Here is a 27,258-nt window from a genome sequence, read left to right as displayed (position 1 = left end):
CAAATTTTCGGGAGGGGGTTACCGATTATTACGTTAAGATATAATTATTTATTATAACTATTATTAGATATAACTCTATTAAAAGCAAAAATTTTTTTTCTTGTATAATTTATTAAAGAAAATAAAAGAAAAATTATTATTCTCGAAAAGGCAAACATTTTTTTATCTGCTATAAAATTTGATGCTTGATACTTTTCGTCTAGAAATATAATTATTGTTGATAAAAAAATTTTATTATATAAATTTTGATTGCATATAGTATTTTAATTGGAGCGTTTACGTGAACGAGACGTGACAGTGAGTGAGAATACAATTGCATTTGTGATTTACACGTTTTCTCGCGCAATTTTAGTACTTTTTATAATTATACATGGATGAATAAACTTTAATTAGCTACTAAATAAAGACTAAAATGCCACAGGCAAGAAACGAATAAAGCTCGTTTGAAATTTAGTTCAATTATTATGATCGTTTGCCTGCATACGGACGATTTATCCGCATTGTATAATTATTTTGGACCACGTAATGAGGCGACGCGTTAATTAGGGTTTATTCCGCCATTATCTCGCGCCATCGATATTCGTCGGGATAATTAGGTATTTTATTATTCTAGGAATAAAAGCAACGTGTTCTAAAGCTAAACCGGTTCGAATCGATAAAACCGCAAAACGCTATCCGTTTACGAGGTAAATGTTTATCTCTTTCTCTCTCTCTCTTCCGACACTTCCGATAACGATTCGATAATATCTCGCTTGAATATTTCGAAATTCCTTCGGATCTGTACGAAAATAGGATACTGTCCACGACGTTTAACTGCTACATTTTATTGCTATTTAACGATAAATATATATCTATTTTCGCGATAACAATTCCAGCATATTCTATTATGCAGCAGAATCGATAAAGTGCTTTTCTTTCTCGAGAAATATTTTTTTTTCGTACTTAAATATTTTTAATTTTTATAGATAACGTCGCGAGGTACAACGAGATTCCGCAAATTCCAGAAACTTTCAGAGGACAATAACGTGAAATTACGAACATCTAAAGTACCAAAGGATATTCGAATTCTTATAGATATTCTCAAATATAAAGTATTAACTTCAATAGCCTGCCTAACAATTATTCAAAATTATCTTTCATAAAGATCATCAAATAACGAATCTCGCACTATATTCTGCACATATCTATGTAATTCCATTCACGTTTGAAAGCATATTCATCTTTCATGTAATGATGGAAAGTATCATGACTCACCGAAATGTCCACCAGATGTTGAAGCACATCGTGTTCAGCCAGAAGAAAGCAGCCAAGAAGAAGAAATGCGCCATGATCGCTGAAACATAATGAAACAAGCTTCGTTAGACGATCTTGCGAATGCTTGGAGCAGCTTAAAGTTTTATTTCTTTATTATTTGATAAAGATATCATGCTATGTCAAAGAATTTTTTCCTTTATCAGTTACAAATGTTATAAGTTTATGAAAAAATGTTATAAATTTTGGAAAAGGGAAGGGGAAATCGATATACTTACGTGTACCTATTACTAGACTTTGAATTTTTTAATACATTTGCTAAAATTTATTAAATACAACTGAATTTGCAAAATCTTTAATTATATTAATTGTTCACTAAATATGTATATAATAAACAGTACTATATATTATTATTATAAATACTAATATACATATATATTATATATATATATATATATATATATATATATATATATATATACTTTAACAGCACATTTATGTGTCTTTATCTTTTTATATTTTTAATCAATTTTAATTATTATAAACAGATAAATATAAATGTTAAGTAAATATAAAAAATGTAAGAATCATATTTAATGATACTGATTATTTCTTTAAAATTAAAAAATTCTTTTGCATTTGAAAATATTTTATCCGTGTATATATATATATCAAAGATAATAATATTTAATACTGTTTCAACGTCGCGACGAATTCGATCAATCCCGAGGTTTATCATTTATCCAAACTCTTAACAAGACATCTTGTAAACGTCGGCTAAACGAGTTCGCTGAACAAAGATCGCGCCGTCGGTTTTCTATACCTCGATGCATTCTTAAAAGATTCATAAACCGTAGGGCGGGCGAGGGTGAGTTTCGAGGGTGCGACACGCAAGCAAAGAGCCGAACGATATTTCGGAGGGAGACAGCTTTTGTAAGGATCTGTTTGAACGAACGCCAAGAGGGTGCGACTGGTGGTGTCTATAAATTTTTAAGAATGTCGCCCGCATTCATCCTTGGAATTCGTGCGTCTGTTTCTAATGAAGACGAAAATTACGCGAAGTGATAATTTGTCGCATATTGAAACAACATTTCATCTCGTAAGGGTGCCATCCGCTTTATATTTATGAAACTCGAAAACATAAGTAGCAGAACAAGAAATAATTATCACAAGAGTGCAACGTACATAAATTTTGTGTATGTAAATTTTCTAGTCAAAATTATATTTAATACATACAAGTATTAGATCAAACTAGATAAAAATTGAATATACAGTTATTTTCTATAGTATAATATAAAATTAACCATAAACATTATTTTAACTTTTTATCTTTATATATCAATAAAAAATACTAAAAATATTAAAGAATTAATAAAAAATGGGTAAATATGCATAATAACGGACCCAGCCCCAATCACCTTGACCTTGACATATGTTGTCAAGGTCATAGGCCTGAGTAACCTCCAACAAATTTTAGCCGTCGTTTGCTGTTTAATAAAAAGTTATTAACAAAAAAAGTTTACTAAATAAAATCAATATTTGTGACACCATATACATTAAATATACTGTACTGTGAATGTACTGTGGAGAGTGGGTGCAGGGGGAGGGGCTCCGCCACTCCCCCGCTCACGCGTTTACTTTACTACATATAATAATACTATGCCCTTCAAGATAAATCATAACAAGACATATCATAACAAATCCCTCTCAGTTGATTTGCGTCATTCTTGGTGGCTAGATAAAAATTAAACGGAAAATGTTGCTTTACGAATTTATAAATCTAACCTGTAATAAACAGCGTTTCGATTGATATAATGAGCAAAGCATTGTAATGACATTATAATAACATTATAATAAATACTTTTCCATTATATATAGAAAAGTTGCAAAGAAAATATAAAATATCAGAAACGTATGTGCGCACGCACAGACACACACACACACACACACACACACACACACACACACACACACACACACACACACACACACACACACACACACACACACACACACACGGGGGGGGGTGCAAGGGGGCCTTCGGCCCCCCTCCCGCACCCTCCCCGCCGGTAGGCAGGGTGGACCTCGCTTTACAACTTACAGCATGTGTCCATTGTAATTGAACTCTTCGCAATGCGTCCCCTACTGGCGGGGAGGGTGCGGGAGGGGGGCCAAAGGCCCCCCTTGCACCCCCCCCGTGTGTGTGTGTGTGTGTGTGTGTGCACATACGTTTCTGATATTTTATATTTTCTTTGCAACTTCTTTTGTTAATAACTTTTTATTAAACAACAAGCGACGGCTAAAATTTGTTGAAGGTTACTCAGGCCTATGACCTTGACAACATATGTCAAGGTCAAAGTGATTGGGGCTGGGTCCGTTATTATGCATATTTACCAAAAAATGTTGCTTTAATAAAAAAATAAAATTTAAATAATAAAATTTTTCAAATTCTCTTTTCCTGAATTTTTATCGCATATATGATTACATATGTAAAAAGCTGTGTATATGTCATACGCGATAAAAATGCTGAATCGTGCTGAATTACGAAACCATGGTAGCGATGTAAAGATCCGACGGCAAGAGAGATGAAATATCGTTTCAACATTTGCGTGGCTTGCGTATTGATAAATTTTTAACAGCGTCACATGTATGTATGCGTGCGTATGTAAACATGTTTGCCCTAGAATGCGGAACAATGAACACGGAATGCAAACTGCTGGCAGGAGCGATGACATTAATATCCAAAAAAACGCAATTAACAAACACGCATAATGGCGACAACAAATGCACATGTTCTGCGCTCAAAACCTGTCAAACTTTTCTTCGCAAATAAATATTTTATTTTCAATAAGCGTGGATATGAATATAAAACGGTATTTATGTCATCGGCACGTAAAGAATTTAAGCTACAATTGTAACAAACGGAAGCAAATATCAACAATTAAATTGAAAAAAATAAAACATTTCGAATGTGACAATTAGCCATTATAATGTTGCGTCTCACGTACTCACACTCGCTCTCACTCGCGCCCGAAATGAAAACGCTCTCGTAGTAAGCGTAGGAACTTAAATAGCAAAAGGATGTAACACAACACTTTGTAACAGAAAAATAATATATCCATGTATCGAGAATAATGGCTGTCGGAGAACGCGTCTTCACGACACGACAGCCCGGAACCGAATCCGACATGACGCTGTTAAACAATCTCGCGCCAGTTGTTTTTCAACAACTCCTCTGATGATGATCTCCCGGAAACGCTTAAGGGATGAAACCCAGAGACGAAATAATATTAATATCGATATAATATGCGAACGCATATCAAGATTGATATTGTAATCCTTTGTAGTCATTGATCGTTACATTACGTAGCAATCAAAAACATTTTTAATCATTATTTAATTACTCAAGCAGCACATTTCACAAAACATAAAATTTTCGCGATGGGAAATATTTTTATTCCATTTCAGCGCTGCCCAGAATAACATTTTAAAATCGTTTGCAGAAACGTAAGTACTTATCATTAATTACGTAACTCCGATCCACTCGCCGATTTCCGAGTTTAATTTCAATCACAACTATATCTAACTGCGAACGCATGTACTGTAAACGAAAATAAAAGCAATAACTCTTTGCGATAGTATCAATTAATAATAACATTTTTTTTACATTTTCCATTTCGCAATGCGCATACATATTACGATGTAATAGTGCGTATTCAAGGATATAGACGAAAGCATGACGCAAAGTATATGAGAAACAGCGGTAACCGACAAAGTTTCTCAACATTCACTCCGTTATGCACCATGAATTATGCTCGCACCTCGGAATAAATGTGCAATTAGAGCTCGTTTCGCGTAAAATCATAAAAATATGAATAATCGCAATGAGCGATCCACCGCGCGCATCTGTCAGCTTTAATCAAGTCTCTATTCAGTTGCCATTATCCTAACGGAAATGGCAAAAACGTTGCCGATGGAGAGATAAATCGCAATGTAAACATGTCGGGCTGTAGTATGCCGCGCGTTCAATTAACTTTTACTTTTAACTTTGCACATCGACGCGGGAGCACCATGTGCATAACGTGAAAAATTTCATATCGCTAATGGAGCCTTCGAGCGGTGCAGGCTGCAGAATCGCGATTTTAAAGATTGACCAATGGATTTGTCCCGACGATTTATGATCCCGCGACAACTAGATTTTACGATTTAAATATTTACGCGACTATGCACTGAACCGAAGGGTGTCTCACTCAAAAATTTGTATATGTATTGCGAATTGCCGAGAATTCTAAGTAATTCCATGTAATGCGCCGTATAATTCCAAGTAACGCGACGGAATGCAATTATGTTAATTCTTTTTTAAAATAAAATACAATATCTAAATATTAGTACTGTTTAATTTAGTAAGAAAAATGTTATTAGAATAATTATAAAAAGAAATGTTCAGAAAAATAAATTATTGTAAATCATATAGTACCAATGTATTATGCAATAAATTTTAAATTAATATTTTTTAAAAATTAATATTGCAAATATTTAGTTGGAACACCTAAATTAAAATATTATAATAAAGATATAACAAAAAATTACGTGTTCCCAATTATAAGTTTAAAAAAATGTCTTGTTTTAAACTTCGCGATTAAAAAATTCAGAAATTTTTAAAAATCAACATAAAAAACCATTTTTAATAAACATTTCTTTTATATAAACTTGAACACACTAAATACAAATAAAATTAGATTAGATCTGAACAAATTAAATATCAAATATAATTGATTTCATAAATTATAATATTTAGTAAAATATATATTTAAAAAACGTCATAACATCATTTTTACTTTTTAAGACGTTTTAATTTTGTCTGGGTTATTATTGTTTTATATGCTTGTAAATCAATGCGAAGTAATGCGTAATTCCAGTAAAAATGTACATGTATTGCGACAGTGAGACACCCCTCGCACTGAACACTTTATAGAAACAATTAACAGAAAAAAAAAAAAATGTATATGAAAGTTAATTTAATAATATTTTTCTTTTATCTAAATTATATTTTTAAATATTTTAAATGTGATATTTTGTTTAAATATGTAGGTATTAGAAAAAACGACGAATTTTATACCGAGAGAAAACAATTAACAAGCCGCATACATTCGCACGTATACGTGCGCGTGGAAAACGATAAACTTGTATTTAGCTAAATCCCAGAGAAATTGCTTTCACCGGCAGACGCCAGTTTTAGTCGGCGTAAGTAAAACGTAATGTCCATTTGGCGAAACGTGTGGACTAACAATTCGCAATTACAGGAATCCCCCATCCCCCGACGTTCGAGAAGTCATCCGAAATGAAATTAACGTGTACGTTACGCGTGGCGGTGAAATCGTCAAATAAATTCTTCGCCAAGAGGCTTTTACGATGCGGAACGGTTGCCCGGCGGGCATTTATCGCGTAACACGGAAATAATTAAATTTCGAAAACTAATTATGGCTCGTTGCAATTATAACTCGAGCGACATTCATCCGTGAATTGCCACACTATCATCCGCCCCCCCCTTGTCGACGCAACTTGGGTAGAAAAGCTCGCAGGCAGAATGGGGCGAACGCCCCGTTTCGGTGTCTCACTCCACCGACGACCACCACCCTTCATCGGCAAAATCCACCCGGCAACGTGTTTCGGACGGCCAGGGAGCGGATCGTGTTTGCGCGGTGTGTTTTCCATTTTCCGCGCCGCGTAGGACCAGCCATGTGCGGAAGAGGTCCTTTTGTTGGAATTAGTACCGGGGAGTCGAGGGAGGGAGGGAGAGAGAGAGAGAGGGTGAATGAGGAAAGAAAGGAAGAGAGATAGGAATATCGCGCAGGGGATGTTTTCAAGTACGACGCGCGCGCTGCTTGTTTTCTCATTCATCATGATTTATATGAGTCGAGAACAGCGATGCGCGGAGATACGAGAGGAGATAGTCAGATAAAAAGACGATTTTGTGTTAGCAGTTGCACCGAGGAATATATGTCGCGACGAAGTAGAAAGATATTCGCTTCCGGAAGAATATTCTTTGTGTCGCGAGCGTATTATTTTCGTCGAGAAATATTACGTTTCCTAAAAGTCTAGAGGAGTTATGTTTGAACCAAGTATACTGTTACTCTCTCTTACACAGCAGTGAGAGAAATGTATATGTATATGTCACTCCAGTAAATATAGAAATAAAATAATCCGCGATAATCAATCAATAATACAGCGATTATAGGATTATATCAGTCAATTATTCATTAAATTATTACGAAACTAAATTATTAAAAATAAATGAACATTATACATATTTTATCGAGCAAATTATTATTGACTGATGTGAGAAAAAAGAGAGTAAAATTTTGTTTAATGTTTTAAATTTTAATATTATTGTACATACTTATACTTCTCGACTTATAAATTTTACGGTAAGAAACCTTTCGTTAAAATTGGCTCTTAAACGCGGGACGCAGCAAAACAGAAAGTTCTTATATATAGAGGGGAGAGAAACGCACGAGGAGCAGCTGGAGTTAATTTAAGTCACGTTGTACAGAATCGAAGGAAGTAGTACTGCGGCATTACGTGTACGAACCTACGGCGCCTATACTAGGGGTTAGTGTCAAGGGTTGAAACGTCAGCCAGTTAAGGGCGGCCTCGATTTGCATAGGGTCGGAATTAGATTGCGCGGGCTGACCCGCCGTTTATCTTTTTCTTTCCCAGAGAGTACATCTAATTGCCTTGAGGGATGACACCCTTGTTGGGCACGTGCGTGCTAACGTTATTGCTATGCGCTCTTTGTCAACTGCAACGCGATATGAAAGAGCAAACGTATATTTATTTCAATTCGCGCAAGTCCCTTTATAATTAAGCGTCGATATAATAAGCGAATCCTTTGTATTATACTTTTGTCATTTATTCTTAGAGATGAATATTTAATTTATTTAAATTGTTCTCAATATAATACAAATAATGATCGCTAAGTGTGGTCAATTTTTTATATCACGAATTATATATAATTAATGTTCCAAAATTTATGAAGAATAGAATCAAAATTAGGACTTGATAATATATTAATACATATAATGTATATTCCGAGGAGTGTCTCACTGTCGCAATACATGTACATTTTTTTCTGGAATTACGCATTACTTCGCATTGATTTACAAGCATAAAACAACCCAGACAAGATTAAAACGTCTTAAAAAGTAAAAATGATGTTATGACGTTTTTTTTAAATATACCTTATATTTTACTAAATATTATAATTTATGAACTCATTAATATTTGATATTTAATTTGTTCGGATCTAATCTAATTTTATTTGTATTTTGTGTGTGTTCAAGTTTATATAAAAGAATTTTTTATTAAAAATGGATTTTTAAATTGATTTTTAAAAATTTCTGAATTTTTTAATCACGAAGTTTAAAACAAGACATTTTTTTAAAACTTATAATTGGGAACACGTAACTTTTTGTTATATTTTTATTATAATATATTTTAATTTAGGTGTTCCAACTAAATATTTGCAATATTAATTTTAAAAAAATATTAATTTTAAATTTTTTGCATATAATACATTCGTACTATATGATTTACAATAATATCTCATAAATTTATTTTTCTTAACATTTCTTTTTATAATCATTCTAATAACATTTTTCTTACTAAATTAAACAGTACTAATATTTAAATATTGTATTTTATTTTAAAAAAGAATTAACATAATTGCATTCCGTCGCGTTACTTGGAATTATACGGCGTATTACATGGAATTACTTAGAATTCTCGGTAATTCGCAATACATGTATACATTTTTTATGAGTGAGACACCCCTCGGTATATTCATTAAGTTTGTGTATAGTAATACAAGGATAGAAACAAGGTGATGAAGAGTATTGTACGAATGATTCTCGCTTGAGAGATTCTCATGCAATAAGTTGGTACGAATAAGAGAGAGAGAGCTTCCTCTATTTTAAATCAACTCCATGCAAAGAGAGAAAGTTATTAACGTTAATGCGCCGGTATCACGCGGCTTTAGCGTCGCTCATTTAAGTTAAACACGAAACGGCAACGACGCTCATCATAATTGGATCGCAGTGGCTTTATTACACCGTCTTGATTTAACACAGGGTTAGAATTAGACTCGACGCGTATTGCAGAGAGAGCCGACCCTTCCTAGGAACGCGCGCAACATTACACGCTTAATGAATCACGAAAGTTGGCGACAACCTCGAGGGACGAGCGATCGGTCAACGAGAAAACTGAGAATGCGCGAGAAGCTCGCACATTTTAATTTGTCCGCGAAAATATCTCGTAATAAAACTATATACATAGTCGCAATGAAGCAAATTAGAGATAAATCTCTCCGCAAAGTGTAATAATATATCACAAGTATCTTTTCCGGATTGATTCGACGAGACATTCTGTTTGTCAAAACACATTAATTTTAATTAAGATAAAATTATATTACTTAATATATTTACGATTTATGTAAAAATAATGAAAGGAATTACACCAATACAAAAAAAAGCGATATTGCGTTAATTCATTGTTTGTGGACGGAATAGAAATTAGCTATTATAGCTAAATTTTAGCTGTCCTTAATTACACATGAAATTTAGTTATCTTAATAGTTATCGTAATATTATATTTTTAGCTATAGAATTCTCCGTTAAACTATAGCTAAAAAATATTATATTATATATGGTAGCTAAAATAATTAGCTACCAAGCTAAATTTTAGCTGTGGTAGCCAATATTTTTTAGCTATAGTTTAACAGAGAATTCTATAGCTAAAAAATATTAGCTACCACAGTTAAAATTTAGCTATGGTAGCTAATTATTTTTCTCGTGATTATTTGTGAGAAAAATATCTCACAAGTAATTCTTTTTGTGAAAGAGAACACGCGCGTCTTGTGATTTACGCGACGCCGACAGATAGTTTTGTCAGAGTGCAACGTAACGCCGATAATTCAGAAATAACGCCGATAGGAACGAAGGGCAATGTCATTTGCGCCGAAAAACCATTTCAGAACGAAGAGGAATTATGCGTCCGACTGTCGAGTCAGAAAGCGGCGGGCAACGACAGATGAGAGGCTGATAAATAGTTATGGAGAATGGGAAATGCGCGAAAACAAACGAAAGGGGAAAGAGAAGATTAATTTCAAACATGCAGAGGTTTGCGCGATATTTGATTTCGTTATATTAGGCAACACGTTGCGATATTAACCATCGAACATCATAAATTAAAAAAAAAATTTGCTCCTTGAATTTTAAACAAAAAATAGAAAAAGTTGAAAAAATAATATTTTATTTCTCCAGTAAATTCCAATAAATTCCAATAATTCCAATAATTAAACCTGCATCTTTCTGGGATCATTTAGAAGCACATAATGGATTTTTTAACTAAATTTTTTAAAACTATAATACTTTGTATTATTTTTTTACATTTCTGGCGCCCCTCGAGAGATTTTTTTTATTTGGAATATTCAATTATTACTTTAAATTAAAATGAAGAGAGATTTTACGTCGTATCAGAAACCGGCGATGACAGAGAGACTGATAAATAAAATCATCGAAAGCGGGGGTTGGGAAACGAAATGCGCGGGCGAATAAGCGCGAAAAAGAGAAGAGACAAGAGGCGAATTTAGAATATATACAGCGCGACTGATTTATGATCCGCGATATCGCGTGAGCGAACCGGACGATTCGTTACAACATTAATAATTATCATCGATCCAACTGTGACCCTCCACCTGACGCACGATATACGAACACGCATAAAACGATGATCGGCGAAAGGACGATCGTATCGAAATATCACGCGATCGTGGATCGTCGCTAAATGCAGCATCCATACGTAAACCGATTTAATCAAGCACGCAATAAAACTGACATATCGTGCGCGTTGGATTCGGAAATGCATGGCCGACATAAATCCGGCGCGGTGAGTGCGAACGTGACTATTCGCCGGTCGCGAGAGCGTTATAAATGTGGAAAAAAAAATATGGCGCGCATAATTGCAATTACAATTTTATGGGGTAGCATGTGACATTCGCGTAACGGTACGTAAGTAGCGCGTAGGAAAATGGCATATTTCCGCGTGATTTATCAAAATAGTGTGATGATATATAATATTGATTTACACTGAGAAAAAAGTGTCTGATATTTGCAACTATAATTGCATAGTAAAATAATTATAGTTGGGATTTTCATTTTTATAGTTATGATTTCTATAATATTAATAAAAGTTAATCTTACATACATGGTTCTGACAAATAATGTAAAAATTTTACTATAAATTATAATAATTTGAAATATTAATATAGTAAAATATTAAGTAACAAATGGTAAATTAAATAAACCATTTTTTATAATAATCACAATTACAACTATAGTACATGTGTCTATAATGTTGATATTAGTTCTACTATTTATTGGTAATAATAACTAAAAACATTAGTTTTTATGACTACATTAATAACTTGTTTAACTATATTCTAACAACAAATTTACTAAAATTTTCATGAAAAACAAACAAACAGAATAGTTACAAAAGTAATCATTTATGCATAGAACACACAATAAATAGAACTATAACGAAAGTATATTTTAGTAACATTTATAAATAACAATTTACCATTTTTCCGAAAAAATTAAAAAGAATAAAAATCGTTTATAAAATCACCCAAAAAAGTTACTATGACATATAGTTTTTTGATCCTTCAATTATGGCCATTATTATCATATTTATAGTATGACTTACTATATATAAATCACAAATTATAGTGTATAAAACTATGTATATGTTTGCATAAACGTATGCTAAAGCTATGACAACAATAATTTAAAATTGAGTCAGCTATAATTTGCAATGTTAAAATAACTATAAAAATGTTGTTGTCCCCTAAACTCACTAAAAATTATAATTAAATTGTGGTAATTGCAACTATTTTTTTCTCTCAGTGTATAAATAATATTACAATAATATTACAGTTAAAAATGCATGTGAATATTTTAAATGATTTTAAAAGACACGGAACATGTAAAAGATAATACACAGAGAGAATTTTCTGTTAAAATTTACTCTGAAAATCATTGTGAGGAATCGTGGGACAATATGGTATAGAAAGAATTAAAAAAAATATGTTTGATTAATTTTATATTAATACTAAAAGTATAGTAAAATTTACTAAAAGTATGGTAAAATTAATCAAACCTATTTTATATTTTATTGTAAATACACTGTAAAAGAAATGTAATGTATTGCATAAAAATATGTAAAATTACATAAATAATAAGTGTAAAATTACACGATAAATAATAAAAATGTATACATTTTATACTTATTATTTATGTAATTTAATATATTTTTTTATGTAATACACATTACACTTTTTTTTTTTTTACAATGTAGATATTATTATTTTTTATTGTGATAAATATTAATCAGAGAAATGGTCATAAAATTCTTTCCATACTATATTGTCCCATGATTACCATATGATTTTCAGAGAAAATTCTCTCTGTGTAGTATTTATGCTTTTTAAGTCATTAAATTTTACAATTCGTATGAGATAATATAGGGTGCTTTCCAGCAACGACACAGAATATCATTCTATCTTTGTTGTTAATTGGCATTGAAAGAAGATAGAATGATACTCTGTGTCGCACTTTGTCGTTGCTGGAAAGCACCTATAATCTATATGAATATTATATTTATTAATTAAAAAATTAAGAAATTCATAATGAAATAATATAATCAATATGAATATTCTATTTATTAAGAAATTAAGAAATTAAGTGAATCATATTACAAGATAAATGATAAGAAAATTTAAATTCGTAGCAGTTAAATAATGTGTTATTTTTTTCTCTATATTTTATAAAATACATAAATTCAACAAATTATCTCGAGGAAAAACGATTCTTCGAAACTAGCAAATTACACATTATGCACGCGTGGTGCAACATTCTCTTCGATCAAGATTGAATCGGTCTGTTCCATCTTTTTATACATCAAGAATCAACGTATAACAAAGCAATTGTTATTTCTGCAAGCAGCGAAACGCAACGCAATGCAAGCCGTTGCATCGCCTCAAGGAATGCGCTTTAACGCACGTGCGGAATAATGGTCCGTATTCTACGCAACTACGCAGAGAAAACAAACGGCAGTTATACTACGTATTACACATTGTTATACGTTTGCACACCTTGATCCGCCCTAATTTACAAGGAGAACGGTATTTGTTTTCGCTCGTAAGCAATGCCTGCGTTACGACAACCACGAAGATAACCCGGACAATAAAGGTGGCGATGGGTTGCGGCTCTTCCGGCCCGTCAGCCGCGCTGCATTGTTAGTCAATCGTCGCTCGCGAGATGGAGATATGCAAATGTCGGATAATTTTGGTTCCCGTCGACATTGAGCCTCTCTTTGAGCGCGGTTAATGTCCACGTAGTTGTGTTGACTCGAGTGAAAAATAACGCATGAATTATATTATATTCTGATAAAATACATTATTATTCATCTTCCACATTTTCCTTTATTGTGACATCACGGTATCTGCTTTCTCTATTGACAGAATTTAAGCTTTCTTGAAATGTTTTTTATTTTTTATATATCGCTAGTAAATTAATCAACAGGGTAGTTAAATTAATCGACCATAATCGCTTTCTTGAAATGCAATTGCAATTCTTTAATTAATAAGTTTCATACAATATTTGACGATGATAAAAAAAATATTTATCATAATTTATTATAATATTATTTATAATTATATTGTATATTATATATAAGTAAATATATTATATTATATAGTATAAAGTATAAATATATTATAATGATAATGAATCATATTTTTGTTTTATTATCGCCAAGCATTGTATGAAACTTATTAACCAAAGAATTGAGAATTCAATTATCTGGCCCACTTTTCGGACGTTTTCGGCTCTGTGCGCCGAGATTCCTACGAAGCAAACGGAGCTTGTGAAATCTCGAGGTGAATCAGCAGCTCCCGTAGTTGCGTTTAAATATATCTCGACTGTCCTTTCGCGTCGCTTCCGCGTGGAATACGCGTTTGTATTAAGGCCGCCCATTATGAATCTGCGACACAATACTCGACGGCCAGCACAGTAGCCGACAGTAAAATAGATATTTTCATTTCCGCCCGGATCCTTCCCGAAAAAAAAACGAATTTCGAGCAATACCGCGGAAAAGACTTTTATGACGCGTAGCATAATCAAAACGGCAGGCGGTATGCTATATTAAATTACTTCATGAGAGATGAGAAAATTTTACAATTAAAAATACAATTTAAAGACTAAAATCTCATATTTTTGTTAAAAATTAAGTTTTTAATTTTTAGTTGATGTGCTTAAATATACACTGAGAGAATTTTCTCTTAGAATTTACCCTAAAAACTAAAAACCATATAATAATCGTGGGACAATAATGGTATAAAAAGAATTTTATAAGAATTTCTGTGATTAATATTTATCACAATAAAAATAATATCTATTACAATATAAAATATAAAATATGTTTGATTAATTTTACTATGCAGTTTAGTAAATTTAATCAAACATGTTTTATATTTTATTGTAATAGATATTATTTTTATTGTGATAAATATTAATCAGAGAAATTCTGATAAAATTCTTTCCAGGGTAAATTCTAAGAGAAAATTCTCTCTGTGTACATCTAGTTGATTATTTTTCATTTTTCATGGAAAATTAGTGTCCTCTTAGGTATGTTGAATTTACGATAAGAAAATAAAAATATAATTCTATTTTTTTTTATTCAAAAGAATTTGTTACGCTTTAAATGGACCACTCTAGAGATTAGCGGATTAGCCGCTAAAAATGGGGAGTTTATCACCGGTACTTTATCTCAGAGTGGTACTTATTTCCAAGATACTCTTTATCCGCGCTTCTTTCGTGACCACCCTCGCCGGGCAGCAGCGATCCCTCTGTAGCAGCAACTCTCCGCTCGTTTCCCGAGACTCTTCGTCTTTGTCATCATTTCCGTTTCCGCGCGCGCACGCGAGTACACAATCGCCCGGCGAATCGAACGGGCGAAATTCTCTTATATTTAGATGTAACGAGCGGAGGCCAATCAGAGCGTGGAAAGCGAAGCGGCGAGGGGGACGATAGAAAACGGACGCGAGTACAAATCGACTAAACGATGAAGAGAGAGAGAGAGAGAGAGAGAGAGAGGAACTCGTGGTTGCGCCACTCGAGAGGCACTTCCACTTATACGGCGTCTCGTCGGAGCATCGCGCGCTACACGAGGGCCCACAATGTGTCTCGAGTGTTGCTGAAATTGCTGGCGAATGACGTCGGCGTTGTGAGTTTGAGTTGGCTGCTGGCAACAGGAGTAGCCCAAGCCTCAAACCCCCCTCGCTAAACGGCCGCGTGACGAATTACCTGGGAAATATCCCTCCCTCCCCGGCCCATTTCTCTCTCTCCCTCCCTCTCTACCTTTCGCCGGCATACCGTAATTAATTTTCAGGACAGCGAGAATTTCGATACTCCTCCTTTTTCCCTCGCGCGCGAGATTGCCACGAACGAGGAGCCGTTCGTCCTTGTATAGAAGCGTTCCTGCGATCCGCGGGGGAATTAACGGACGTTCCCGTCGTCGACGCGACCCGTTGTTGCGGAAAAAGAAGGGCGAACAAACGACGGCGACTCCCGAGACGTCAATTAGCGAGAACCCTAAAAAATTCATATCGAAAACTTGCCGCGCTCGGGGACGAAACTTGCGAAGCATTTCTCGGGATTTTCGCGGGATATAACGAGAAAATTAAGAGGCAGAGAGAGGGAATTGCGGTTATGGTATAGATATACGCGTGTCATTTATTACGTATATTAATTGCGGTAGATATTTCTTAATCCTAGAATACCGCGATAAAAAGGCTAACTAAATCTGTACACTGAAAGAAAAATTGTTAACTTGACTAAACCGTTCAACTAAATTACTATTTTGTTAATTGAACGTTTTGTTAGATTTACTATGTCATATTTAATTTAAATATTTTTAATGTTCAATTAACAAAATAATATTTAGTCAAGTTCACAATTTTTTTTTCAGTGATATTGTTTTGTCGAAGAGAAAATGTTCACAATATTTTATTTTGTATTACCTTAAATTTATTATTGGACAGAATACTTTATATTCTAATTAAAAATATTTTAATTGCAAGAAAATATCTTACGATTGATTTAACTGATTTGACACATTTATTATATTTTATTATCAATTAAAAACATTTTAATTACTTTATATTTCTTTTCTATGTATATTTCTATATATATTTTATTACTTTTTATTTCTTCATTATAGATTTATCTCCTTCAAATTTTTGAAGAAAACAATCTGGGTTTCAATATAAAAATCCTAATAGAAAATCTTTTAAATTATTTTGTAAATTGTTGTTAAAATGTATTAATTTTTCTTATATGTTTTCTCAATTAATAGGAAAATGTCCTACATTTATGTGAATTACTATAAATGACGCCTGATGTGACAAGTATAGAAATGCGTGACAAGTGAAATATCATAGTTGACATACGGAAGAAAGCGCCGCGCGTATTTACATACATTTAGCCAAGAATAGTTACATGGAGAGAAGTTCTACAATAGGGCGATAAGTCAGTCGCGAGGAACTCGTCGCCAACTCTGGAAACGACCGGTAGAAGTAAAGAACATTGCGTGTCGAGTGAATAAAGATGCGCGAGGGAAAGGAAAAACGGCGAGGAATATGTACGTATATATCGCGCGCGATTACACAACTGCGTAACGTAACCGCGGAGGAGGATCTCCCCGGGATCGTGTCATTCTGGCGCGACGCCAGAAAAGCCGGAAGGGCCCGAAGTTTGAATTTTCGGGGTGGAATCCACGAGTGCGCGCGAGATATATAATAATGCGTCGGCCGTCTGGCATACGAATTCCAGCGGCTTTCCAGAGACATGTACGAGTGGCACTATCATCCCCCTTTGACCCCCCGCCCACTTTCATACGTCGTGCGTGTATACATGCGTATAGAGTTGGCGGTCGATCGCTCCAAGTCGAGGGTCCTCGAGGGTTAAGCCGCTTTCCAATGTTGCTCGCTTGTACACGCATGTACAGGGGAACTATTAACCTGCGAGCTTCTCTCTCTCTCTATCTCTTGGTTTCGTGAAAAATTTTGCCCGGAATTCCGAACGAACGGGGAAACGGCGGCGCGCCACGGATTTCGAAGATTATATCGTGTATAGGGTAAACTCGGGTATGATGGCCATACCGGAAAAGATGGCCATAGGCTGTAATTTTTCTAATAATCGCTAAATAGTGCGTTTTTTTTATTATTCTCAAAGATAATCGATATTTACAATAGTTTACGGAATAACAATATTGTAAATATTATACCATATGTTTTTACCTCGATTTTTACTTTTGGTTACCTTCAAAGTTTTTTATATGTTTATTAAAAAATGCTATAAAGTCGAATAAATTGTAATTGAGCTATCATAATCAACGTTAGACACATAATAAAGGTATATAAATTATAATGTAACCCATAATTTTTATTCCCTTTTCACTATTTTTTTTTATAAATACTACACAAAGAAAATTTTCTCTTAGAATTTATCCTGAAAATCATGGTAATCGTGAGACAATATGGTATGGAAAGAATTTTATGAGAATTTCTTTAATATTTATCAATAAAAATAATAATATATCTATCAATAAAACATAAAACAATAAAATATAAAACATATTTGATTAATTTTACTAAACTGCATAGTAAAATTAATCAAACATATTTTATATTGTATTGTAATAGATATTATTATTTTTATTGTGATAAATATTAATCAGAATAATTCTCATAAAATTCTTTCCATATCATATTGTTCCACGATTACCATGATTTTCAGGGTAAATTCTAAGAGAAAATTCTCTCTGTGTATATGGTCATCTTTTCTTCACATACTGGGTAAGATGGCCCACTTTCATTATTAAAATATTCATTATTAAAATATTATGTATTTTGTTTATTTATGTATAACATTTTACTTTTGTTTTAAAGATTATTTTCAGTTAAAAAAATCAATCTGAAAGATTATATATTTAAAATTCAATTTTTTTTATAAAAGTTTTTTATATTAAAAAAAAATATATTAATATATTTATATACTCAATGTATAAAAAAAGAAAAACGCTAAATATGTAAAATTATAAATTGTTTTTATTACTTTAACATGAAATATTGTATGTATGGTCAACTGTCTTATAATACTATGGCCATCTTTTCCCTAAAAGTCAGGAAAGATGGCCAATTCTCACACATGTTTTAATATTTTGACAATATAAAATTTCTATTAAGTATTTATTGTTTAATTTCAATAGTATTACGTACTTTAATCTTCAATGAAGATTAATGTGCTAAATATTACTAAAAAATAACAAAAATAATAGTACGTTTTTTGCATTTTAAAAAACTATGGCCATCTTATCCGAGTTTACCCTACTCCGGAGAGCAGCATGCGCTGCATAATAGCCGATTGTTCCAAATAGGTGTGTTGTGTTTTGTAAATTATACGCGTCGTGTAATAAAACGAATGAGAGATCGCCGAGACGGTGTCTATCTTGATCGCCCGAGAGTGGCGCTTGGCAGTTTTACAAGCGTTTACCATCGTAACGTTTGTCAATTTTATGCGGTCCAAGGTGCCGACACAGCTGTCGCGCATTAATATCGGGATCGAAAGTCCTTTTAATGGACAATATATCTGTATGAGATGTCTTGCTAACGCTTTCGTGAAATTGATAATTAGTGTCATTGTTTGTGAACGCATGGATGCGTAAAATTTGATAGTCAATTATGCACGTTGCAAATAAATTAACATGTAAAAAGAAATTATATTTGTCGAGCTACGTGTGAATAATGTCAACGACCTGCGTACAATGTTTTCGGTTAAGTGATTAAAGTAGAAAACTCTCGCGAAGCATGGATCACGTATCCAACGAAGACACTTTAGCTAGGAAATCTCTTAATTTAGTTACCACGGTAACTATCTACATCAAACAACGTTCCGGAGTTGTTCCGGAAGAATGCCTTAAGCAAGGGATTAAGATCCCTCCGTGGATAAATTAGACACTCACAGAAAGGCACTTTAGATGTCTGAGAGGTAAATCGTTAATACAAAATTGTGTAAGTAATTAAGTAAATGTTCAATTATTATACTATTTTGCAATGCACTTGTTATATCATTTTTGACATAATGCTCATTATTAATGTCCAAGAAAATCGAAAGAAGTGTCTGCTTTTGTCTCGCACAAAAAGCAACTTTTTAAAAATAATTATTTTTTTAACAATTGTTAAAATAATGCTTCAAAATAATATTCATTAAAATAAAAAAAAATGTCTAGCAATATCTTCAATTTATATTATGATGTTCCTCAGCGTTTCTCGGAACATCAGTTAATTAATGTTTATTACGTTATTATTGATTTGATTAGATTGACAATATTTAAATCAGCATATAATATTTAATATATAATAATTCTATTTTTTAATATTACATTTTTATTTTTATTTTAATCCAATCAATTTTTATTTTTATTTTATATATGTATATATATGTATATTTATTTATTTATTTATTTATTTATTTATTCATGCATAGCATATATAGATTTACGGTATAGTAAATTAATCTGATTATTTAGTTACAAAATATTAATGAAATATTGATATGCGTATAAAAAACACAATTTTTCTAACAACACTCATATATTTTATTGAAAAAAAAAAAAAAAAAATATATATATATATATATAATGTATTGCACACAGTATTTTTTATTTTTATATATATATAAAATGTAAAATATATATAAAATCTGAAAATTTTATATATAAAAATAAAAACAAAATTATAAATTTCTCAACAAAATATATATTTAGAGCGTTGTTAGAAAAATTGTGTTTTTTAAACGCATATCAATATTTCATTAATATTCTATAAATAATCAGACCAATTTATTACAACGTAATCTATATAAGGTATGCATAAATTTATCCCTCAACATCATATGAAATAACGAAGACGAAGAGAGTAGGAAAGCGACGTCTCCGAATTTTCCGGCTTCGGATGCGGAAAACGCGATTCCCCGCAAACTGCGTTACGCGAGAGAAAGAGAGACTGAAAAACATGTGACTAGTGAAAAAGTAATAATCGCACGCGCGATCAAAGTACGATGCATCCGCGCGGACGACAGAAGTCGTTCCGGAACGTTTCGTCCGAGAGTGCGTTATTTCGGATAGAATGCGAGACGCGTTCGGTCAGCGGACATGCTCCGAATGCAAACCGAAAGCCCTGATTCCATCCGGATGGATAGCCGATCGGTGGTCGACGGGGCAAAGGGGAAAAGATAGGGATAGAGAGAAAGGGGTGGATGGAGAAGGACGAGCAAGGGACGCGGGAAATTCCCTCGATGATGCTTTTCGTTGGCACCCAGTGTGTGCTCCCGCCCGCAGAAACGTCCCAGAGTAGGCTCTCTCTCCCATATAGGGAGGACTCGCGCGATTACGCAATTTCCGCTTTGGTTTGATTCAATTTCGGAGATCGTTCGATTTCCTACCAGATGCTCTTCGTCGCTCGCGCGCACGCACGCGTTCCACTGTGCGATACATTTATTTTCTTGTATATTTTTTTATTTCGCATTGTATATATTGTATTCGAGCGGAGATATTGAGAAAAACGATTATTGAGTCAAAATGGTGGCGAGAGGCGAATAGACAATGAAATTTTCGTATAATAACTTGGCGTAAAGAGAAATATTATTTCGCAGATTGTATCGTGTGATTTATGATATACAGTCGCGTGCGAAAACAAAAATTCTAAATAATTTTTTAAAGCTTAAGGCTCCTGGTACCTTGCCGACCATGTCGGAATCGTGACGTCAGAGGCGAGAAAATACACGCCTAAAAATTTTTAGATGCCATATTTCTAAATAAAAACATATTTGCATAAAATAACACTTAAGATCTCTTTAATACACTTCTAAAAAACGCCGAAAACTATCCTTTTCCCTTTATAATCAATCAACAGCTGTAAAATGTAATATTATGAGGCCCAGTCCGTCTGATCTTTGCACATGCGCAGTCATTCCGCATGTCAAAGTCTGATATCTCGATCATTTTACGGTTGTTGATTGACTGTCAAGGGAAAAGAATAGTGTTTGGCGTTTTTTAGAAGTGTATTAAAGAGATCTTAAGTGTTATTTTATGCAAATATGTTTTTATTTAGAAATGGCATCTAAGAAATCTCAACGTGTTATTTCTCGCCTCTGACGTCACGATTCCAATATGGCCGCGGTGAGCACCCAGGAGCCTTAAAAGTGTTTAAAAATGTTTTAAATTTCTCTTGTATATTATCTTTTATGGTATATATTATCGAGAATCATATAATGAAAAATCATCAAATACATGAATAGGTAATTCAATATTTGCGCGAAATGTCGAAACGTAAACATTGCTGTAAAAATGACAATGGAGAAAATTGATAAATTATGTTACACAGGCTCAAGTAAATATTTGATATTGTAATTTTACCGCATTCGATTTAACTTTCTAAGCCAAATATTTATTCGTTTTTCCATTGACATTCTATTAATGCTAATATTATTCGATGGTGAAAAGACTTCATTAGGGATGCATGTGAAACTCATAGGTCAGTAGGAATTGCACTTTCCATTGACCGAGCTCCATCGCTTCATACCGAAACGTGCAAAAAGCCTTTGATGGCTTCAGTAAAAAGATTGACTGCATGACATTAATATTCTATTAACAAACTTTTTAGATATGCAATGTAAACAAATTTTATCGATATATTACTATTAACTAATTTTAATAATAAATTATATATTTGTTATTTATAATAATAAGTCTTTTATATTACACGTATACATAAATGTATATCAATAATTATTATTATTTATATTATATTTTTCTGAAATATCAGTTATTTTTTACAAGAGTATAGATAATATGATAATTGTTTTAAAGTACAATTAACACTAAAAATTCCAAATAACACTAAAAAATCCAAATAACAATAAAAACAATAAGAATCATATATACTGCATTTAACACGTGTTATGACTGCACACATGTCTCTTCTTCAATTAATTATTCATAATTATATACCATCAGGGAGGATATAATATTAATTAGTAATTGTACACTGAGAGAATTTACCCTGAAAATTATGGTAATCGTGGGACAATATGGTATGGAAAGAATTTTATGACAATTTCTCTGATTAATATTTATCACAATAAAAATAATATCTATCACAATAAAATGTAAAACATATTTGATTAATTTTACTAAACTGCATAGTGTTTTATATTTTATTGTGATAGATATACTATTATTTTTATTGTGATAATTATTAATCAGAGAAATTCCCATAAAATTCTTTCCATATTGTCCCACGGTTACCATGCTTTTCAGGGTAAATTCTAAGAGAAAATTCTATCTGTGTATAATTGTACGCTATATATTACTAAAGACTGCACTCATCTTTTAAAATGCAATGCAAAATGTTTGCGATCTAACACGGCGTATGTATTTCATATCTCGAGAGTCTCTTACGGAGCATTAACCATCATTTTTGACACATGCATCTGCGAGGGAAGCAGCGCGGCCGGCAGTTTCGCACGTTCACGCAATATCGGCTCGCGCAAATGTTCGGAACAGACGTGCAACGCAACGACGCGACGACGACATGCCCATGTCGATCTCGCGAAGTGCAGTTAATTCGTTCAAGCCTGAAAGTCATTAGCCAAGCCCGTAATCGAAATCATCGGCGCGACCGGCTATCGATTATACGTCGCCGCGAGCTGTCATGTTCCCCGCCAACGCAAGTGCAACACGCTACTGCTGCTGTGCATTTGCGAGGCGCATCAATGCACCTTGGCGTACCGGCGCTTTCGACGGGAAGCTCGTTTTTTGGGGAGGGGGGGAAGAATGAGGGGAGGGAACACCGACCGCTTGTTCATTCCACGTTCTGACGGACACGTGAGAGCGAGCGTTCCGAAAACCGCGGCTAATTGGGCACAATAATTAACAGGGTCGTCCGTCGGATTGCGCGCCGCCGCGCCGTTCGTGTCCCACAATCCCGGTTGATTTATTCTATTCGGTATTATCGCGTGATCCGCGATGTCACTCGTCCTACTAATTGTGATCTATATAGTAGTTTATAATGGGTGTAGGGGATACAAAATTTAAAATAATCGTCGGTTTTATGGTTTTTAATTATTCCGTCGCGTCGTAAAATATCGGTGATTTATCTTGTTAATCGACCCATGCATGTTTTATTGTTTTGTATGGCAGTTAGAAGAAGAGAAAGATAGAGAAAAATAGAGATGATTTTGATGAATTTTATGATAAATAAAATTACAATACTATTTAACTATATTAATTTTAATTGTGTGTACTAACAAATATTTTGATTGAAAAGTTTAGTAGTAAAAAGAATTATAATTATTATTTTTATATGTCAATATTTTTATACGTCATATATCGCAGTTAAAATGTGGGCTATACTCGCAGTAAAATGAACACATGCACTTTTGCAGGAAAAAATATATTATTCTGTCAAAAATTGTGGCTAGCTTATAAATCTTGATTTACAATGTTACCGAAAGAATGAATACACCATATTTTGTCAACATTTTACCAATATGTGCATGTGTAAATAATAATTTAAAGATAAAATAAATATAGTAGTATGAAGCAACAACAGACGCGCGATATGATATTCGAGAAAACAAATCTGCGGTTGTGTACACATCAAGTATCAAGGGTTGAATTTTTTTTCCGTGAAACTGCAAATAACGAAAATGTCCAATTCATGAAATATAATACAAATTTATCTTCCTCTGCATTTCCAAGACCGTGCATAACGTTACGAGTTTAGCCGAAAAAAAATCTTTTACGTAACATAATAAAATATTTTTTAAAACATCTAATACCAGTAATATATTTCTTTTTATATTCATATTTACGAAAAAAATGTTATCCATCGACAGTTCAAGTATTAAGCCAAAAAAGTCGATCCGCACACGGTTTCCTCGACATTTTTTTCTCTGCACAAGTGCAAAAAGTACCGCCTTTCGGACCGCCGATATTTACCTTGGCGTGTGCACACAACGGTCGGTTTCCTATCCTTTTTTTTCGCATCTCGCAGTTTCGATATGCGGCCGCTTTTACACGTTTTCGCACGACGATTCGCGAGCACCATCGGCCGAGCAGACGTCAGCGGCCAGACGCCGCGTTGTTATACCATATATACGCGTTCCACTCTCTCGGCGAGCATGTATGTACATACGCGCCGAAAACCACTTGGTTACTTTTTGCACGATGGGCGTGTGCACGCGCCATCCGGCGTTTCTTTCTCTCCGCATTGTTTTGTCCCGGCGGTGGTCGAAAAGCCGCTTCCGCCGCACAATGCACGCGGACGCATAGAAGAGCGGCCCGTTGCAACGTGGTGCGGTGCACATATTTGCACAAGTATACGTGTGAAAAGCATTTCGGCGGGCGGGCCGTACGTCCCGCGTCGATGAGATGAATTGTGCCCTCCATTATCGGGACTAAATTATCGGTCATGTCCGGCTATAATCTAATTATAAGGACGTACAATAATAATGTTACGCGCGTTACATTATCGTAGTGCTGGAGCGAACGCACAAGCGTGCTTCTCTCCGAGTCCACTCAACTTTTCCGAGAAATTCGCAGTACATGTTAGATAGGTAGATTGTGCCCATTAGTGTTTCTCGATCGAGTGTTTGTCTATTTATAATTGAGCGAAGCAAATGTGGAAAATTAGGATCGCGCAATAATATATCTGCCCTCTCCTCGCGGTATTAAGGCTCCTCGCCGACCATGTTGGAATTGTGACGTCAGAGGCGAGAAAGCACACGCTAAACATTCTTAGATGCCATTTCAAAATAAAAAGATATTTCGATGAAATAGCACTTCAGTAGATGGCTTAGCACACTTTTAAAACACCTCGAAAACTATCCTCTTCCCTTTATAATCAATCAACAGCTGTAAGATGACTGTAATGAGGCCCAGTCCGTCTGGTCTTTGCACATGCGCAGTCATTCCGCATGACAAAGTCTGATATTCCGATCATTTTATGTTGTTGTTGATTGACTGTCAAGGGAAAAGAATAGTTTTCGAGGTATTTTAAGTGTGCTAAAGCCATCTGAAATAGTGTTTCATCGAAATATCGTTTCATTTAAAAATGGCATCTAAGAACTTTCAGCGTGTGCTTTCTCGCCTCTGACGTCACAATCTAACATGGCTGCGGCGAGGACCCAGGAGCCTTAAGTAACGCATCAATCAAGACGAAACGCAAGCTAAGAGTATCGTTTCATTTGGAAATTAATCATGATCTTTTCAAAAGTTCAAAGCTTCATCTTATTGTAGTTCGGTCTTCCTTTGATTCGAGAAGCAAGTATTGTGTCCGCGCCTTTTAAGAGTGATTCCTCGCGGAGCACTCCTATACAGCAATGCGGTGCACTTTTCGCGAAGTTAACAAACCTTTCACGATGTACTTTGCCCAGGGAGATGCAACGGGAGAAAATTTCCCGAGGAGCTCCTCCGCGCTGACGGAGGAAAATAAGCGGTCGTAATACCGTGGAAAGACGTCGACGAAGAGACTCCTCTCCAGCACTCCTCTCGACGTCTAAGAACGCGGATCGCGAAGCACTTCGGGGCTTTACTGCGAAAACCAATCCGCTCGTTCGCTTTAACGGCTGGAGTTTAAAACTCCTTGCCGTGGAAGGAGACGAATCCTACGAGAAGCCCCGCTCTCTCTCTTTCTCTCTCTCTCATTCTGTTGCTCTTTATCGCTGATCTTTGCTCCAATATGATGTTGTCGCGGATTCGAGATCAAAGTTAATCAGAACGTTCGGAAATTTATTGATTTCTCTCTCGGTATACGCGTTGAAGCGTAGAAAGCTCCATTATGATTCAAGATGAAAAGTGCTCGAGAAAGATGCAAGAGTCGCAATCATTTTATAATATTTACAATTTTTCCCCGGAATTATATATGTATATGATTGAACTCATCGAAAGCAAAAATATAATTGATAAAAAAATATCGAAGAAATTATTTTTTATCAAGAAATTAATTTTTAAGTATATAAAGACAATTTTTTTAAATTCATTTCTCGATACAAAAGGATTTCTTCAATACTTAAAGAGAATTTTCTCTTAGAATTTATCCTGAAAATCATGGTAATCGTTGGACAATATGGTATAGAAAGAATTTTATAAGAATTTTTCTGATTAATATTTATCACAATAAAAAATATTAATATCTATCGCAATAAAATATAAAATATGTTTGATTAATTTTACTAAAATATATAGTAAAATTTCAATAATTTTAAAATATGTTAAAAACTATGCTAAAAACATTCTTTAAGTGTTTTAAATAGAATAGATGCCAAAAAAGTGACAAACATACAAAATATTTTACATAAATTTTACAATGCAGCATAATAATTTCAGTCCAGCTTAATCGCACATGATAATTTTAACATGCAGTATGGTAATTTTCTTATTACCAAACATAATAAAATTTGTAGTGACTTTTGTGGTAAAATATAACAAAAAATTCTCTCCGTATATCAATTATATTTTTTATTTTAATTTATGTCTTATTGCTCGCATTAATTGTTAAAGAGCAACTGCGCCAGTTTTCTAAAGATTAAAAAGATTGAATATCGAAGAACCGTCGCACGATACCATCGAATGTTATTGATTTTTAAAAGCCGAGCCTATACGTACGTCAAACGTCGCGACGTACGCGACTCCGGTCGCCAGCGATTTTGATCGCTGACTCCCAAATCGCCGGCGTCGATCCTTATCGGCGCGATCGGTTGTGCACGTAGCGGAGGCGGTAGATTGAATTTCAAGCGACTAGTACTCTGCGTTGATACCACTGCT

General features: G+C 34.0%; 1 protein-coding gene across 1 annotated transcript in view; it reads right to left on the bottom strand.

Annotated features, from left to right (window-relative positions):
• The window catches only part of Mthl1 (adhesion G-protein coupled receptor methuselah-like 1), a 166,604-nt gene that overhangs the window by 96,538 nt on the left and 42,808 nt on the right, over positions 1–27,258 (bottom strand). Inside the window, exon 4 of the mRNA XM_083038398.1 lies at positions 1,255–1,333. Coding sequence (XP_082894524.1) covers positions 1,255–1,333 — 79 coding nt within the window. The remainder of the gene's footprint in view (positions 1–1,254; positions 1,334–27,258) is intronic.

Source organism: Prenolepis imparis, unplaced genomic scaffold (genome assembly GCF_030444845.1).
Source record: "Prenolepis imparis isolate NDT839.2.m4 unplaced genomic scaffold, iyPreImpa1.0 SCAF_5, whole genome shotgun sequence".
NCBI classification, from domain to species: Eukaryota; Metazoa; Arthropoda; class Insecta; order Hymenoptera; family Formicidae; genus Prenolepis; species Prenolepis imparis.
Note: the sequence above shows the minus strand (reverse complement) of the source record. Positions and strands in the feature narration are given on the sequence as shown.